At 36.8% G+C, this 15,160-nt stretch overlaps 3 protein-coding genes across 4 annotated transcripts in view; 2 read left to right on the top strand and 1 right to left on the bottom strand.

Annotated features, from left to right (window-relative positions):
• The first annotated feature begins 3,049 nt into the window (after nucleotides 1-3,049).
• On the top strand, nucleotides 3,050-4,395 carry LOC111479298 (S-adenosylmethionine decarboxylase proenzyme 4-like). Its single transcript, XM_023123855.1, has one exon. The coding sequence runs from the start codon at nucleotides 3,093-3,095 to the stop codon at nucleotides 4,113-4,115; it is 1,023 nt and encodes a 340-aa protein (XP_022979623.1). The 5' UTR covers nucleotides 3,050-3,092; the 3' UTR covers nucleotides 4,116-4,395.
• A 2,068-nt stretch (nucleotides 4,396-6,463) lies between these two features.
• Nucleotides 6,464-9,670, top strand: LOC111480068 (probable protein phosphatase 2C 35). Of its 2 annotated transcripts, none has more exons than XM_023125013.1 (4): nucleotides 6,464-7,597; nucleotides 7,704-7,835; nucleotides 8,894-9,088; nucleotides 9,388-9,670. In XM_023125013.1, the coding sequence occupies exons 1-4, from the start codon at nucleotides 6,674-6,676 to the stop codon at nucleotides 9,427-9,429; spliced, it is 1,293 nt and encodes a 430-aa protein (XP_022980781.1). In that variant the 5' UTR covers nucleotides 6,464-6,673; the 3' UTR covers nucleotides 9,430-9,670. The 2 variants fall into 2 exon arrangements, with proteins under 2 accessions (XP_022980781.1, XP_022980782.1); XM_023125014.1 differs by having other exon boundaries at nucleotides 6,466-7,597; nucleotides 9,257-9,670.
• A 457-nt stretch (nucleotides 9,671-10,127) lies between these two features.
• The window catches only part of LOC111479178 (SAC3 family protein B), an 11,948-nt gene continuing 6,915 nt past the window's right edge, over nucleotides 10,128-15,160 (bottom strand). Inside the window, exons 13-16 of the mRNA XM_023123708.1 lie at nucleotides 14,012-14,104; nucleotides 13,052-13,902; nucleotides 12,856-12,970; nucleotides 10,128-12,060 (exon numbers count right to left, since the gene is read on the bottom strand). Coding sequence (XP_022979476.1) covers nucleotides 10,300-12,060; nucleotides 12,856-12,970; nucleotides 13,052-13,902; nucleotides 14,012-14,104 — 2,820 coding nt within the window. The 3' untranslated portion in view covers nucleotides 10,128-10,299. The remainder of the gene's footprint in view (nucleotides 12,061-12,855; nucleotides 12,971-13,051; nucleotides 13,903-14,011; nucleotides 14,105-15,160) is intronic.

Genomic DNA, 15,160 nt, shown 5'->3' with positions numbered 1-15,160 from the left:
GCAATTTTTTGGGCATGCTACATTGCCACTCATTTTTGCTTATTAATGCTAGTGGGAGAGAAACATAAGGTATATGTGCTTTAATATTACATTATTAATTAGGAGATTTTATATTTTTTTTTAACTCATCTTAATCATTTTAATCCTGTTTTAGTTCATAAATCTTTACCTCTCTTCACAATCCCGTAAAAATATCTATTTCAAAAGACCCTATGGACGGTTGTGCTTGGAAAGACTGCCCGATATGTCCTCTGAACATCATCACTCTCTTTAACGACGGTCAACGAGAGAGATTCGTAGGACACCCATTTTATCTTTTAAAGTATGGGATTGTCTTGTTACGGTCCGTATCATTTTAAAAATAAATAGTAATAAATATTGATTATGGTGTGTTATATCAAAATAAAACCCTATTATTGATAAGATTGACTAAAAGAAATAATTTTTTTTTAAAAAAAGGAAAAAAGAAAAACATGATTAGATTACAAATATGCAAAGGTAGGCGTGCAAGCCATGTGTGGCGGCTGAAGAGGAACAGTTTTGCCCACAAATCCAAGTGTCGCACATGGGAAGGCTATACGGGGCCGACATGTCGGAATATTGAAAGAACCCGTACTAGGAAGCCAAGAAAGCCCACAATTCCGCCGTCGCCGGTGGCTGTTGGAGAGCACTGCGGTGGCGCTGAATGATGAGAAAGAATGTGTAGTGTATTAGTGACACATCATATTTGCTATTGTGATGATTAACTTGACTCGATACCACTTGACCTATTAAGATCAAGCGTCTCGAAATGGCAAACGGGACCTCGGAGACTGTGAAGTCAAATTGGGTTGTAGGTTGTTTACTCAAAAGGGTAACAAAAGTCTCGGATATCACCGGTGTCCCATCATATGAATTTGATAACCGTATCAAGCTGAATAGGTATCAGTAAAGGAGTCGACTCTCAAATATAGGATATGTAATATGACCGTACATTGCTTGGCACCAATTTATGCTCGATATTAACATAAGCATCAAAGCGTGTTGGGCAAAGCACGAGACTGTCGGGTGGGGTTGGCATGCAAGAAGAAGAAGAGGTGGGATGGTGGTCATAATGTGGTGTTGCCTGTGCCACCCACATTCCCTTCTTCTTCATACACTCTCCATAACCTTTTTCTTCCTAACTCTTTTACTTTCATCATTCTTTCTCCCTTTCTTTAACCCTTTTATCACCCACTTTCTGCATTCTCTGTCTCTTATTACCTATCTGTTTCAATCATGCCCACCCTCCTCCTCCACCACCATCATCATGCCCTAATCTTCTCACACTTCTCTTCTTCATTAACAAAACTTAACCCTAAACACACCCTTCGTTTCTACTATCGACTTCTCGGTTTTCTACGACCGTAACTGTAACGGTGAGATTCTACATAAGTTGGAGACGGAAACGAAGCATTCTTTATAAGGGTATAGAAACCTCTCCTCAATAGACGTATTTTAAAAAATCGTGAGAGACTGACGGCAATACGTAACGGGGCAAAGTGGACAATATTTGTTAGCGGTGGGTTTGAGCTATTACAAATGATATAAAGTCAGTCAGTGTGCTAGCGAGGACGCTAGGCCCCCAAGGAAGTGGATTGTGAGCTCCTCGTTAGTTGGAGAGTGGAACGAAACTATAAAAGTGTGGAAGCCTATGACGAGACATTTCTTATAAGGATGTGGAAACCTCTCCTTACTGGATGCGTTTTAAAAACCGTAAGGGATACGTAATTGGTTAAAATAGACAATATCTATTAGTTGTGGGCTTTGAGTGTTACAATAACAATGATTTCATCGACGTGAGAGTTCAACTACATTAAGTTGGATTTTCGTAGCTCGTTCGTTTTGAGTACAAAATGTCACGAGTTCACATTTTGTTATCCATACTACATTGGCCCTCCACCATGAAAATGAAACTACATACACTCTTCAAAATGATGCAAATTTCATGCTCGACATCGCATCGCCTTCTTGACTTTCTATTTTTTTATAAATAAAACCACTATGAGTATCAGTTGCTATGTTTTTTACTACTTGATACATAACACTCGGTTAAACGTTGCAAAGAGATTGATCAATCTTAATAATTGCTAACCTATACGAGAAATCGAGAGCGTCTAGTTTCATAGCTTATGATTGTGTCTAAAACCTGGGAAGCTATCGTGCTGTTTCTCAATAATCTAAATGTCTCAATTCCAAGCTATTCCTCATCATCTTGTCTCGATCCATATCATTAATCTATTATGGTGAAACTCCTAGAGTATAAAAAAAAGTAAAGTAAAGTTCTTGAATCTTTGTCGGGTTTCAAAAACTAAAAAATGAAAGATAATTAACAAAAAAAAAAAAAAAAAATCATGAAGTTTGTTCTTTTATTATGCCTTGTTTAACCGATAAATGCACAACTAGCAGATATTATTCTCCATTTGATAGGGAGAAATTTGTCTACCCTTATAAATAATGTTTCTTTCTCCTCCCAACAGAGGTATGATCTCACAATCCACTCCATTTCAGAGACACAACATCCTCGAGCACTTGTTCTCTTCTTCAATCGATGTGGGACCCCCAATCTACCTCTTTGGGCCAACGTCCTTACTGACACTTGTTCCGTTCTCCAATCGATATGGGACCCTCCAATCTATTCTCTTTCGAGGCCCAACATCTTTGCTGACATGCCTTCTCATATCCACTTCTTTTAAGGCTCAACCTCCTCGTAGACACATTGTCCACTATCCAGCTCCATATCAACGGTTCAAACCCACCGTTAATATATAACTTGCGGGCACATTCTCCTCCCAACGAACGTGGCTTTAAGCTAAACCACACCACACAAATGTCTCAAATCTTCAAAAGGAGAGAGAAATACAAAGGCTGTTGAGTTGAATAATATTTACCAGACATGCTCTGTTTCGAAAGATTTCAAAAGCAGAGACTTAATAATGACTCTTTGTTGCCTCACCAGCTTCCCTCTCTCTCTCTCTTCCTTCTCTCTCTAACCCATCCACTTATAAATCTCATCCCCTTTCATCCACTCTCACTCCAATCCTCTGTTCTACTGTAAATCCTGTTCTTCATCAATGGCGGATTCTGGTTTCGAAGGCTTCGAAAAGCGCCTTGAGCTTCATTTCACCGGCGATGAACCCATTATCCACATGGGTCTCCGCCAAATCGACTCGAATTCCCTCGAACAAATCCTCCGAACCGTCCACTGCTCGATCGTCTCCTCCGTCGGAAACCACTTCTTCGACGCCTACGTTCTGTCGGAATCAAGCCTCTTTATCTATCCGACAAAAATCATCATCAAAACCTGCGGCACCACTCAGCTCCTCAAATCCATTTTCCCTTTCCTTAATCAAGCTCGCAATCTTGGTCTCACACTCTGTTCTTGTCGTTACACCAGAGGCAATTTCATTTTCCCCAAATCTCAACCCTTTCCCCATTCCAGCTTCAAAGAAGAACTCCGTTGCTTAGAAGAATCACTCCCCAAAAACCTCCGTTACCGGAAAGCCTCTGTTATCCCTTCAAATCTCCCGTCGCATTCCTGGCATGTGTTCTCCGCCGCCGATGATGCCGTTTTCCTCCACCCAAACCCGGAGTTTCTCTACACCGCTGAAATTTGTATGACGGAGCTCGACCGGATTCTTGCCCGGAAATTCTACTGCCGGTCCGGCGAGGGAAAAACAGGGAATTCGGCCGGAAAGGAGATGACCCATTTGACTGGAATTGGAGACATTAATCCAAGCGGTTTGATTTGTGAATTTTCGTTTTTTCCTTGTGGGTATTCGATGAACAGGATCGACGGTGACCGGTATTCGACGATTCATGTGACGCCGGAGGATGGATTTAGTTACGCGAGTTTTGAGTGTGTCGGGTCGGTTTACGATGACCCGGATGATTTGGTTCGTATGTTGAAGAAGGTCGTGCAGATTTTCCGGCCGGCGTCGATGTCCGTGGCCACCACCGGCGCCGGCCATGAGGTCTGGACACGCGTCGCCGGCGCTCTTGATCCGCTTGGATTTAAATGCCGGAGTTGTGCCGTCGACGATTTTCCGGCTGCCGGAAGTATAGTGTTCCAGACCTTCACGGCTCGCAGGAAATAGTCCGCTGGCGTGGCGGAGGTAGATAAAGCGGACGTGGCGGTGACATGGTAGGTGGTGATTGGATAAAGTGAACATCTGGGTTTTACTTACGTGGAAATATGATGACGTGGTAGTACGCTGGCGGAATCTAATACGCTGATCATCATTGTGATGAACGGCTGGATGACGCCTAAAATTTTCCAGCTGGGAGAGAGAGGGTCGTGCATACTTAGCTTACGTGGAATTTTCCTCATTCTTTTTGTTTTTTTTTTCACCTCGCTATTTGTCTATTACTATTTAATACCTAGAATTATATTTTGAAAAATTTTCATTTTAATACAATATATTTTCTTTTATTCGTAGTTATTATAATTCATAAATAACCCCAAGCTTTTTTTCTATTAAATAATTTTATTTCCTAAAAAATATATAAAAGTTATATAATTATTAACTAAACAATAATAATTCAAGGTGAATTATTGAATACTTTTAATGTTTTTTTTAATAATAAAATAATTAAACGATTTTTAGAGTAACGCAACCAATGACTGAAACATCGGAAATTGTGGGCCTATATGGTAAGTTCAAAGATCTGTTGGGCCATCAGCCCACATAAATTTAACCCATCCCAGACAATGCCAGCCCAACTCATACCAAGCCCAATAAGGCCCATAAAAAGAAGTAATAGCTGAATGATTTTTAATTTTAGGCTAAATTAATGAAAATAAGAATATCATAAATTTTCAAAAATTTTAATAATATTTTTAAACTTTTAAAAAATTAAAAAAAATTATTACTATTATTTTGGTTTAAAAAATATCCTATATTTTTACCGTTAATAACATGTTTAATAAATACTCATAAAATTTTTAAGAATAGTTTAACATCTTAAATATATATATATAAAAAAATGTTTACAATTTTTTTTTTTAATTTTTGAAATAATTTTAAGCAAAAAGGATATTTTAAAAGTTTAAATGTGCTTTTGTTTTTTCCTTAAAAATAAAAAAATAAAAATTTTAAAATCTAAAAATAAAACAATTTCAATATATACCCTTTTCACAGCTGACATTGTCTCTGAAAATTGCAAAATGACAAAAACGTCCTTCCACTTATAAGATCAAATCAAATCATATCACCCACGTCTCGTTTATTGCAAATATATAGTTTTTTTTAAAAAAAATAAAAATAAAAATAATTTATTTTCCTCCTTTATTTGAAACCATAGATTTATTATTTATTTTTAAAAATATTTTCCTCCTATATTTGAAATTCAATAACCTCAAAATGGCTATTTAAAAAGGAAAAAAAAATTACCACAAAGGGTAAAAGAGTAATTTGTATTACAAACAATATATATGGAGTTACAAATAAAATTAAAAATGAAATAATAAATAAGATGAGATTATTAATATATCTTAAATCAAGTCACTTTAAACTAAATAATACAATTATTTAACATTATTATTAAAAATGATAAAAACATGTGCATAATAATGATTGGTTAATTAAAAAAGTGATTACTTTTAATAAATAATAGAAAGGACATTGGGAAAAGATTTGGAACAATAATAATAATAATAATAATAATAATAATAAAAATTGAGGAGAATCTTGGTGGGTCATTTTGGTCAATGTGCATGACACTTTTGGTCCCCCAACCTCATTGAAATGTAACCCTCAATCTCTCTCTTCGAAATAAGACACTAAGAAGCTTCCAAAACTTAAAGCCACACAAAATTAAATAAATAAGCGAAAAGGACGTGGGCATGAATTGTTACAAATGAGGTTAGAGCCAGACGTTGGATGGTGTGCTAACAAGGACGTGGACCCTGAAGGTAGGTTAGGTAGATTGTGAAATCCCACGTCGGTGAGAGAAGAAACCTAAATTGACAATAACGTGTATATATATATATAATATTTGATATTAATTGGTTGCTAAAGAATAAAAAATAAAAAATAAAAAAATAGAAAGGAAGAAAATGGGGTAATGAAAGAATAAGTTAAGAGGAATATTCAATTCTTGTACATAGTTTAATCTCATTGCCTTTACTCTTCTATAATTAAGGAACTTATCTTATATCATAAGCTTATGAATAATAATAATAAAATAATAATAATTATGTGATTTTATAGATTTTTTTAAAAAAATTATATTATTAATTATTATTAATATGTTAAGTTGATTTGAACATAAATATATTTATATTTTATTTTATGTATATGAATATTTTTTAAGTTTCGATATTTACTTATATATTTATATTTATATATAAAAAATTGAAGTCTTAGTCTAAGCCGTTTTTATTATTATTATTATTATTTTGGTTTAAATGAAAAATATTAATACATAAATTTGGTTCTTGAACAATGAGAATCTTAGAAGAGGTTTTCTTGCAAGAAACTTGTTCTTGCACGAATTTGGTTCTTGGAAGAGGTTTCTATGACACTGAGGCATCAAGGATGAATGTCGGCGACGCAGAATAAAGTTCTCGGGCCTTTGATTTGCGATTTCACCATCGGCATTGTAATCCATCGGTAGCCATAGTTTATTTTTCGATTTGTTTGCATTAGAATCCATGGGTTGTGTTCTTGGAAAGTGTTTAACTTCCAGTCGCTACCCGCGGCCTTCTGACGGCGATATGACCCAATCCTGCGATGCTCCGCCGTGTAGTTTAGAAGGAAAACATGTACTAACGGGAAGGTTATTGGAGTCTGTTCGTGTGCCTTCTCATAACTTCCGTTTGGAGTACTCGCTCCTGACCCAGCGCGGCTACTACCCTGATTCCCCTGATAAAGAAAACCAAGACAGCTTCTGTGTCAGTACACAAATGGGAGGTAATCCGAATATCCATTTATTTGGTGTCTTTGATGGCCATGGTCAATTCGGATCGCTGTGTTCTAATTTCGTTAAGGAGAAGATTGTGCAAATGCTATGTAACGATTCTAAATTGTTGGAAGATCCTGTTAAAGCTTATAATTCGGCATTTTTGACCTTAAATGATGAATTGCGTAGTAGTGATATTGATGATTCCATGAGCGGCACTACAGCCATTACTGCTCTTGTTCTTGGGAATACCCTTTACGTTGCCAATGTGGGCGATTCGAGGGCAGTAATGGCTGTTAGAGTTGGGAATCGAATTGTTGCCGAGGATATGTCCCATGATCAAACACCATTTAGGAAGGATGAGTGCGAGAGAGTAAAGCTGGCCGGGGCTAGAGTGTTGACCATTGATCAAATTGAAGGGCTTAAAGATCCGGATATTCAAGTATGGGGTGATGAGGAGACCGAGGGAAATGATCCTCCTCGATTGTGGTTTGCTGATAGCTTGTACCCTGGTACTGCATTTACACGGAGCGTAGGAGACAGTACAGCGGAGAAGATTGGTGTCACTGCTGTCCCTGAGGTTTCAGTAGTTGAGCTGACTCAAAACCATCTTTTCTTTGTTGTTGCAAGCGATGGAGTTTTCGAGTTCCTTACGAGCCAAGCTGTTGTTGATATGGTACAGTGCCTATCTGAAATCTTGAATGGACTTCACATTTTAGTATGAACTTTCTGATTTCAAATCAGTTCCTTGCCAATTATTCTTTAACAAAATCTTCACTTAGGCTGCAAGGTATACCGATCCACGGGATGCATGCTCAGCTATTGCTGGAGAATCATATAAGCTATGGCTGGATCATGAAAACCGGACAGATGATATAACAATCATCATCGTTCACATCAAGGGCTTCTCTAGTGTATGAAATTCTGTCCATATCCGTTCCATCGCTCTTATTTTTAGTCATTTGTTTCTTTTGCAATTGTGGAGCTTGTTGAACGTCTGTTGTTAGCCTCTGTACTAGTGAGGGGGATATGTTACTGAATATTGTGCGTGATTGGGTTTCAAGTGCTGAATTGTCCAATGGCCAATAATTCAAGACTGCGAAAAGTTGGTTTCGAGTTATGACACTGTTTCATGTAGTACTAGTCATGTTGCCCTCTTCTTTGGTACTTTAAAGAGGGCCTAAATTAGCCAAGTGAAATTTTCTTATCCTTTTGGTTTAAGCTTCATCCTATTGCTGTAATTAGGTACTCTTCCATGCAATGCTGTTCATTTTTTCCTCTTCTTTGGTATTTACGAGGACTAAAACTAACTATGTCAAAGTTTATTATCCTTTTGGTTTAAACCTCATCCTAATTGTTGTAATCAACTACGCTATATCCTTTTGGTTTCCCTTTTCTTTGGTACTTGTGAAGATTGAAATTTTCTTATCTTTTTGGTTTAGAGTATTAATCACATTTCCCTCTTTTTTTTTTTTTGGTACTTATGAGGACTAAAATAGCTCATCCTTTGGGTCTAAACTTCATTTTAATTGTTGTTGTTAGGTACATGTTCATATTGTTCTATTCATGTTCCTCTTCTTGGTACTAGGACTAAAGTTGTGTGAAAATTTCTTATCTTTTTTGTTTAAGCTTCATCTTAATTGTTGCAATCACGTAATTTTCCATGCAGTACTAATCATGTTTCCCTCCTTTTTAGTACCTGTGAAGATTAGAACTACTTCTGTGATTTTTTTTTTCTTTTTGGTTTAAACTTCATGTGAATTGCTATAGTCGAATCCTGTTCCATATAGTTTTAATCATGTTTCCCTCTCTGGTATTTATGAGGGCTAAAATTAGCTATATAAAATTTTCTTCTTCATCCTAATTGTTGTAGTAAGGTACTTTCCATATAGTATTAATCATGTTTTCCTCTTCATCCTAATTGTTATATACAAATTTCTTATTGGTTTTAACTTTATCCTAATTGTTGCAGTCAGGCGCTGCTGCAATTGTTGGGCAGCATGGACTCCGCATAAGCCATGCAAGTTCAGAGTGGGGAAGCTCGGAGGCCTTTTGCTCCATTAGAAGTGATTTCTCAGATCCACAGGTCTCTCAGCATGTGGGCTTGATGAACAGGAACACAGCAATTGCTGTTCCATCTCTCACGCAGTACCGACCATTGGAAGTGGTGAGTATTTTGATCTCTTTTTAGTATAAAAGCTTTTAAAACCATTCCATACCTTCTTGTCAAGTTGTTCAAGCTTAACAACCTGTCATGTTTCTTGCAGTTGTCTTTTATATCTCTTGTAGTGTATTTCTTGGAAACTTCATATAATATTATTGTGTTTGGTAACAGGAAGTGGGTTAATGGGGAGTATGCCTTCCCCTAGCTGCTAAAAAATATTCTCGTTTCGCTTGTAACAAAGATATCTTATCGTCAATGTTGCTAGTCAGTCCTAACCACAAGAATATGTATGTACAAGGAAGAACATATTGCTGTCTCTCTATCTGAGAGTTGCTCCAAGCTAAAGCCAACGAAATTATTGTACACTTGGAAATGGTGGCAACGATGATAAATCGACGGTGTTTCTCATTGAATGGAATTCAGAGAGAAGGAAATCGACATGATGGTTTGGTTTGGTTTCTTAGATTCCTCATATTCCCTGGGTGGTTTATGAAGGCCTTTTCCTGAACTTTGTATATATGATGATATTGTACAGAGATTCTTGACCGCATTCTTGACTTTTACATGAAAATGTGTTGCTCTGAATGTCTGGTTGGTGATTTATATTATTATTGAAAAGCTCCAAACACACATGAATTAATATTGTCTACAGCAGTTCGGATGTTGTTTTAGATGTCCAGCCTTAGCCAGCCTACTATTGTCTAAAGAGTTGGTCTTGTTTTGTCAAATGACTTGACATACGGTGTTGAAGTGGCCAAACATGTCTTTGAAATTCTTAATATTGTAAAACCATAAGAGTTTCTTTGGCGAATTCACCAAAATCCCCTTATTTTCATTCCAGTGGAATTTATAATAGACTTGAGACATTTGTGATTTAACTAAATGCATCATAGAACAACTCATAAGGAATCAAAAATGGAAGAAAGAAGGCTAACACACTATAAGAACTAAATAGATGTTTAAACATGACATGGAATTTAACATGAATATGAGTACCTCTTAGGACTAAATAGATAGATAGATAGATAAAGTATCATTATGAAGAAAAATAAGGATTGATTTCATTGATTCTAAATCTTAAAGTATACATCAATATGCATCAACACAGTATGATAAAGTTCTTACAAAGTGCCGTACAACATTTCCTCACAAAATTCTACATCATCAATCATACTATTGGAAGAAAATTTACATAAACAAAATGAAAGGTAGGATTAGTAATAGATAGACAATATTTTTTCTATGGCATCCTGTCGTTTGTCACACTGATCCAACAGCTTTTTTAGTTTTGCTGCTTCTGAATACCTTGTGTCACTGGCAACAAGTTCTTTACCTGTACAATTTAGTTCCCGATCCGAATTAGGCACAACACTGTCAGAACTAACAAAACCGACCTGTCGGGTGTTGTTGCTACCATCATCGGCAAAATTTATTGTTGTAACGATAAGCTCACAAGGCCTACTATTTGACGTTATGGCAGCAAGAGGCTGGTGAGCTTCTGACAATGGTCTCCCCTCATCAATTGAGAGGGAACTGCAAGCTACTTCAATCACTTCATCTAAAAGTGGTTGGTTAGGAGTATAAGATGGAGGTTCCCTACTTTCAAGCCTAACGCTACTCACTACAGATGCTCCATGGCAGCAATCCACAATATTAACATAAGAGGACCTGCCAGCAAAATACCTCAGCCTCCAATTGGAAATCCGTCTAAAAATCTTCACCCAATGTGGAACGATGAAATAGCAGAACTTATGGAGCTCAAGTTTAGCACATTTTTGGAGCATAATATGAGCCTCTTCCATTGCAAGTTGTTGTTCCATGATCTTACTAGTTTGAGTCAGATAACAACTCAAGCAATTTTCTAGGTTATCTCTTAAGGTAGGTATCTCTTTTGCCATATTTGAGCCTTTAGTCAACCATGATATATCAGGAAAAGTTGGAAGCTTAAGGTCCATCAAAGCCTTCTTAAGTGGTTCGACATTTTCTGCCGAACTCCATCCTACAGGAGGCAAAGCATTGGTTATAATTCCGTGCTCATTACAAGACACCAACGAAGCTATCTCGGGGCAAGGCCAGTTCGAAGGATTTGCCTTAACAGCAGCTGTAATATCCGCAAGTGACTGATCCAAGGCTAGGTTAAATGCTGAGATACATTGGTTCGGAGAAACGTCTTTTTCATTCATAGAATCAAGCATCTCCATAGACAAATCTAAGTGGGTAATAATCAGGTCAAGCACTTTGACGCTGTGCAGAACAGGTTGTGATGGTGATTCATTTGCCAGCCACTTCAATCCTTCCTTGAGTTTCTCATCGCTCAAAAACCCCGAGTGCCTCAAATGAGGGTTATCTAAGAGTGAAATGACCTGAAAACTGCATATCCTTGATTTATCGATATCATATAAGCCGAGTTTGTTCACCAGCATGGATGATGCCGAGGCCTCATCGTGTAAATCACTCAGAATCAGAAGGGGCAAACAAGAACCCGAAGGTATTGACAACAGCAGCTTGTGGAGTTGGACTCTTTGAAGATCCAGAGGGGTGCTCTGAGTTGCAACAAATAAGATAGCACTTGCCCCCCTCACAGTCTCTGGAAGATTATCAAAATTTGCATGTTTAACTACGGATAAGAAACAACTTGAGTCCACACCCGTTTTGCCTGAAAGCCAACTCTTCCAAATGGAAAGAAAAGAAGATGAGAAAACTAGATCATTAGCCTCCGAGGGCATGAGCTTCGAAAGCAACCAAGAACCTGCTGAAATATGAGAATCTCCTGTACCCTGAACGAGATCACCAGCACTGTCCATCTGAGAGCAGACAACAAGTTTCCAGCAAATGCACTTCCCATTCACATTCTTTCCGCCCAAACTGCTAGCTACTACTTCTGAAACATTAACTACGGAGCATGACAGTTTCTGCCTTTTCCATCTTTCTCTCAGGATGTGATCAATGTCGAAAACACCAACACTTCTAATTTTCTACAATAAAAATGAAAGAAACATCTTTAAAAGTGCATTCCTCACTCATAAGATTAGGACGTTAGTTGCTATATTCAATACAAGTAAACAATAAACAAAAATCGAGTTAAACATTACACAAGAAATTCAAGAGTTTGACATGTAATGGAGAATACGGGTTCAATTGCCTTCTTTTTCCTTTAGAACTGTTGGAACACATGAAATAATTACACGAGTGTGCAGAAAACTAAGGACACCAGAAAACTAAACTAAACCAAATTGGCTGCTTCAACCCTTCTTCTATTGTATTCAGTAGTTTTCTTGGTTTAGTTTTTTTTATGAAAGAAAAAGAAAGAAAGAAAGAAAGGACCATAATATTTTGTTCAGAGCCATTTGGGGTTTTTTTTTTTTTTTTTTTAGTTAAAAAAAATGATCTGAGCCATATAATAAATAAGTTTTCATCCAACCCTCCCAGACCTCATATCCTAGGCCCGGATTGCGCCACCCCAGGCAAACCATCTATCAAATTGCCGATTACTCATGAATCTGTTTCATAATGACTGGCAACAAGACTGGGCTAAAACTGGTTCAAACAAAAACCGAACCCATATGAACCAAACAGATTCAGCTTGATTTGGATCAATTTTGAGAGAAAAGAAAACGCTTTCCGGCTAAACCATAGGACTTGGTTAGGTTATCACTTTTGTTCAAAACCAAACAGAACTGAGCAGTACACCTAGGAAACAGGAAAGAAATAATGGATTATGAAGTAAATGCAAAGACATAATGAGGATTTCATGTACTTGTCAACCTTACATGGTTTTTCAATTGGACTGGTGGTCCCACAGACAATGTATCAAATGCAGCTTTAGCGGCTAATAATCTTTGTTCACGTAATTGTTTTCTCCTTACAGCTCGGCGCCTCCATAACCTGGAATGAGAAACCCAAAAGGTGAGTTAGCATACAGAACAAAATTTCCTTCAAACACATGCCAAAAATAAGTCTGACGACCTTAAGATCAATTTGAGTCTTGCATCTGCAATTTCTTCATCCGGACAACCTTCTGTAACAATATCATGTTTATTTTCCTGAGTAGCATACAAAATTTCTTCATCTTCCATCATATTGTTGACTATGCTCTGTGGTTCGACGCTTCCAATTGCATTATCATTATATCCACAAACAGATATCTTTTGAGGCGATGCATCTGATACAAGTGGTAAAGACATTCCCATTCCAGTAGAAATGTTTCTAACTGGAGAGGTCACGAAAACACCATCATAACCTTGATTGCCTACAAATTTAACTTCAGTCCTCAATGGTTCACATGATCTGGGACCAGATTGTAGAAGGAGAGCACCATTCACCCCATGGTTATATTCATGCAATTGACCAACTTCTGATGTTTCAATCATTGGTTGCACTTGCTTGGGATCAATTGGAATCAGCGGATCATCAAATTCAACCATGTCTTCATCTATTTCATTCACGGAACTTTCTTTTTCTTTTTCAGGTGATACAGGACGGGGAGAAGTAATCTTTTCAAAAGAGAATATCGGTAGTTGCTTCTTAGTCATTTTCGATGGAATCTGTTTAATAGCACTAGTGCTCAAGTACTCATTTTTACTCTTCCATGTCAATGGGGTCTGTTTAGTAGCACCAGTGATCAAGTATTCATTTCTACTCTTCGGTGAGACATCGGTTACTATCATTCCTGACCTCTTCATGTGAACAAGTTTTGAACACTTGGTAGCAAAGTCCTTGTCACTATTAAGAAATGGACCTTCTCGAACCATATAAGGCTCTTCAAATACCTTAATCGAAAAACCATGATATTCTAAAAGGCCTTCAATATCTTCTTCCTGATATCAATGATTGAACAATTGCAAAACACAATCAGAGACAAAAAAACACCTCTCATTCTTGCCAAAATGATAGGATCTTAGCTGCATCAAGCGGAAGGAAATATACCTCCATCCCAATCCACTTACGGACATGAGAAATTGGTAGTCCTTGGTTATTCTGAACACCAGAGTGCAATGATGCAAGAGCCTGCGTTCGCAACTGATAAGAAAGATCATGTTAATAACAGAACAACTTCGGCTTGGTTTAGTTTAGTTGTACATTATTAATAAGAAAAAAAAGACAGGAAATGAAAATTTATGCTGAGTCAAAATTGCATGACCTTTTATGGTGACCTCTAAAATTTTTCACAGTAAGTCCTTAACTAATAAAAATTATTTACTGAGATAAAGGGCAACAAGTACGTTGCAAAAAAATAAAGATAAAAATATCACAAGTAAAAATGTTCTTATGGACTTGGGCAAAACAATCTAGCATTGGAAACTACATAATCATAGAAAGAAGTTTTCATAAGCAGAAAAGTGCTGACTTAAACAAATCCTTCGAACCAAAAAAAAAAAAAAAGAAATAATTTCATATTGAAAACAGAAGCAACTACTCTTAACTGCTACAAATATCGGTCTTCAATAATCAAAATTCTGAATAAAATGTCTTGACAAACCTTAAAATTCAATAATGTTCTTCCATGAGTAGAAAATCCACACAGCTCAAAAAGATATAATGAACAAAAGAAATATCATATTATTACTAAATGATACTGGTTCTACAATTTGTCAATCATCAAAAATCTCTTTCCACGGTTACATCTGTATCAACTCATAATACCAAACTCAAAGTAGCTCATATCATAATAAATCAATTCAGGTCCAAATTTCTTTCTCATTTCTTGGTTCTAGCTGGAGCAAGAACTGAAAGGCCAAAGTTCGGTACTTATTTGAATGAGTATATATAACTAAAATCTCTCATCTTGATATTCAATAGCCTGCTTCTTTGACACCCCAACTATTTCTCTTAGGTTCTATCCCCAACGAGGACCCTCGTCAGTTGTTTGGGAGGGGGCAGGCATGGAGAGTTTGTCCGTTGTTTAGAACCCTTAATACTCACACTTTATTCATACGTTAAATCAAACATGTAGGAGTGGGAAAAAAGTTCTGACAATGCTATCATCATCCACTCAAGACATTCTCAAAATTACAAAAAAAAAAAAAAAAAAAAAAAAAAAAAAAAAAAAAAAAAAAAAAAAAAAAAAAAAAAAAA

The sequence above is a fragment of the Cucurbita maxima genome, unplaced genomic scaffold (genome assembly GCF_002738345.1).
Source record: "Cucurbita maxima cultivar Rimu unplaced genomic scaffold, Cmax_1.0 Cma_Scf00005, whole genome shotgun sequence".
In the NCBI taxonomy this organism is placed as follows: Eukaryota; Viridiplantae; Streptophyta; class Magnoliopsida; order Cucurbitales; family Cucurbitaceae; genus Cucurbita; species Cucurbita maxima.
The sequence above is the reverse complement of the archived record's forward strand: the minus strand, read 5'-3'. Positions and strand labels throughout refer to the sequence as shown.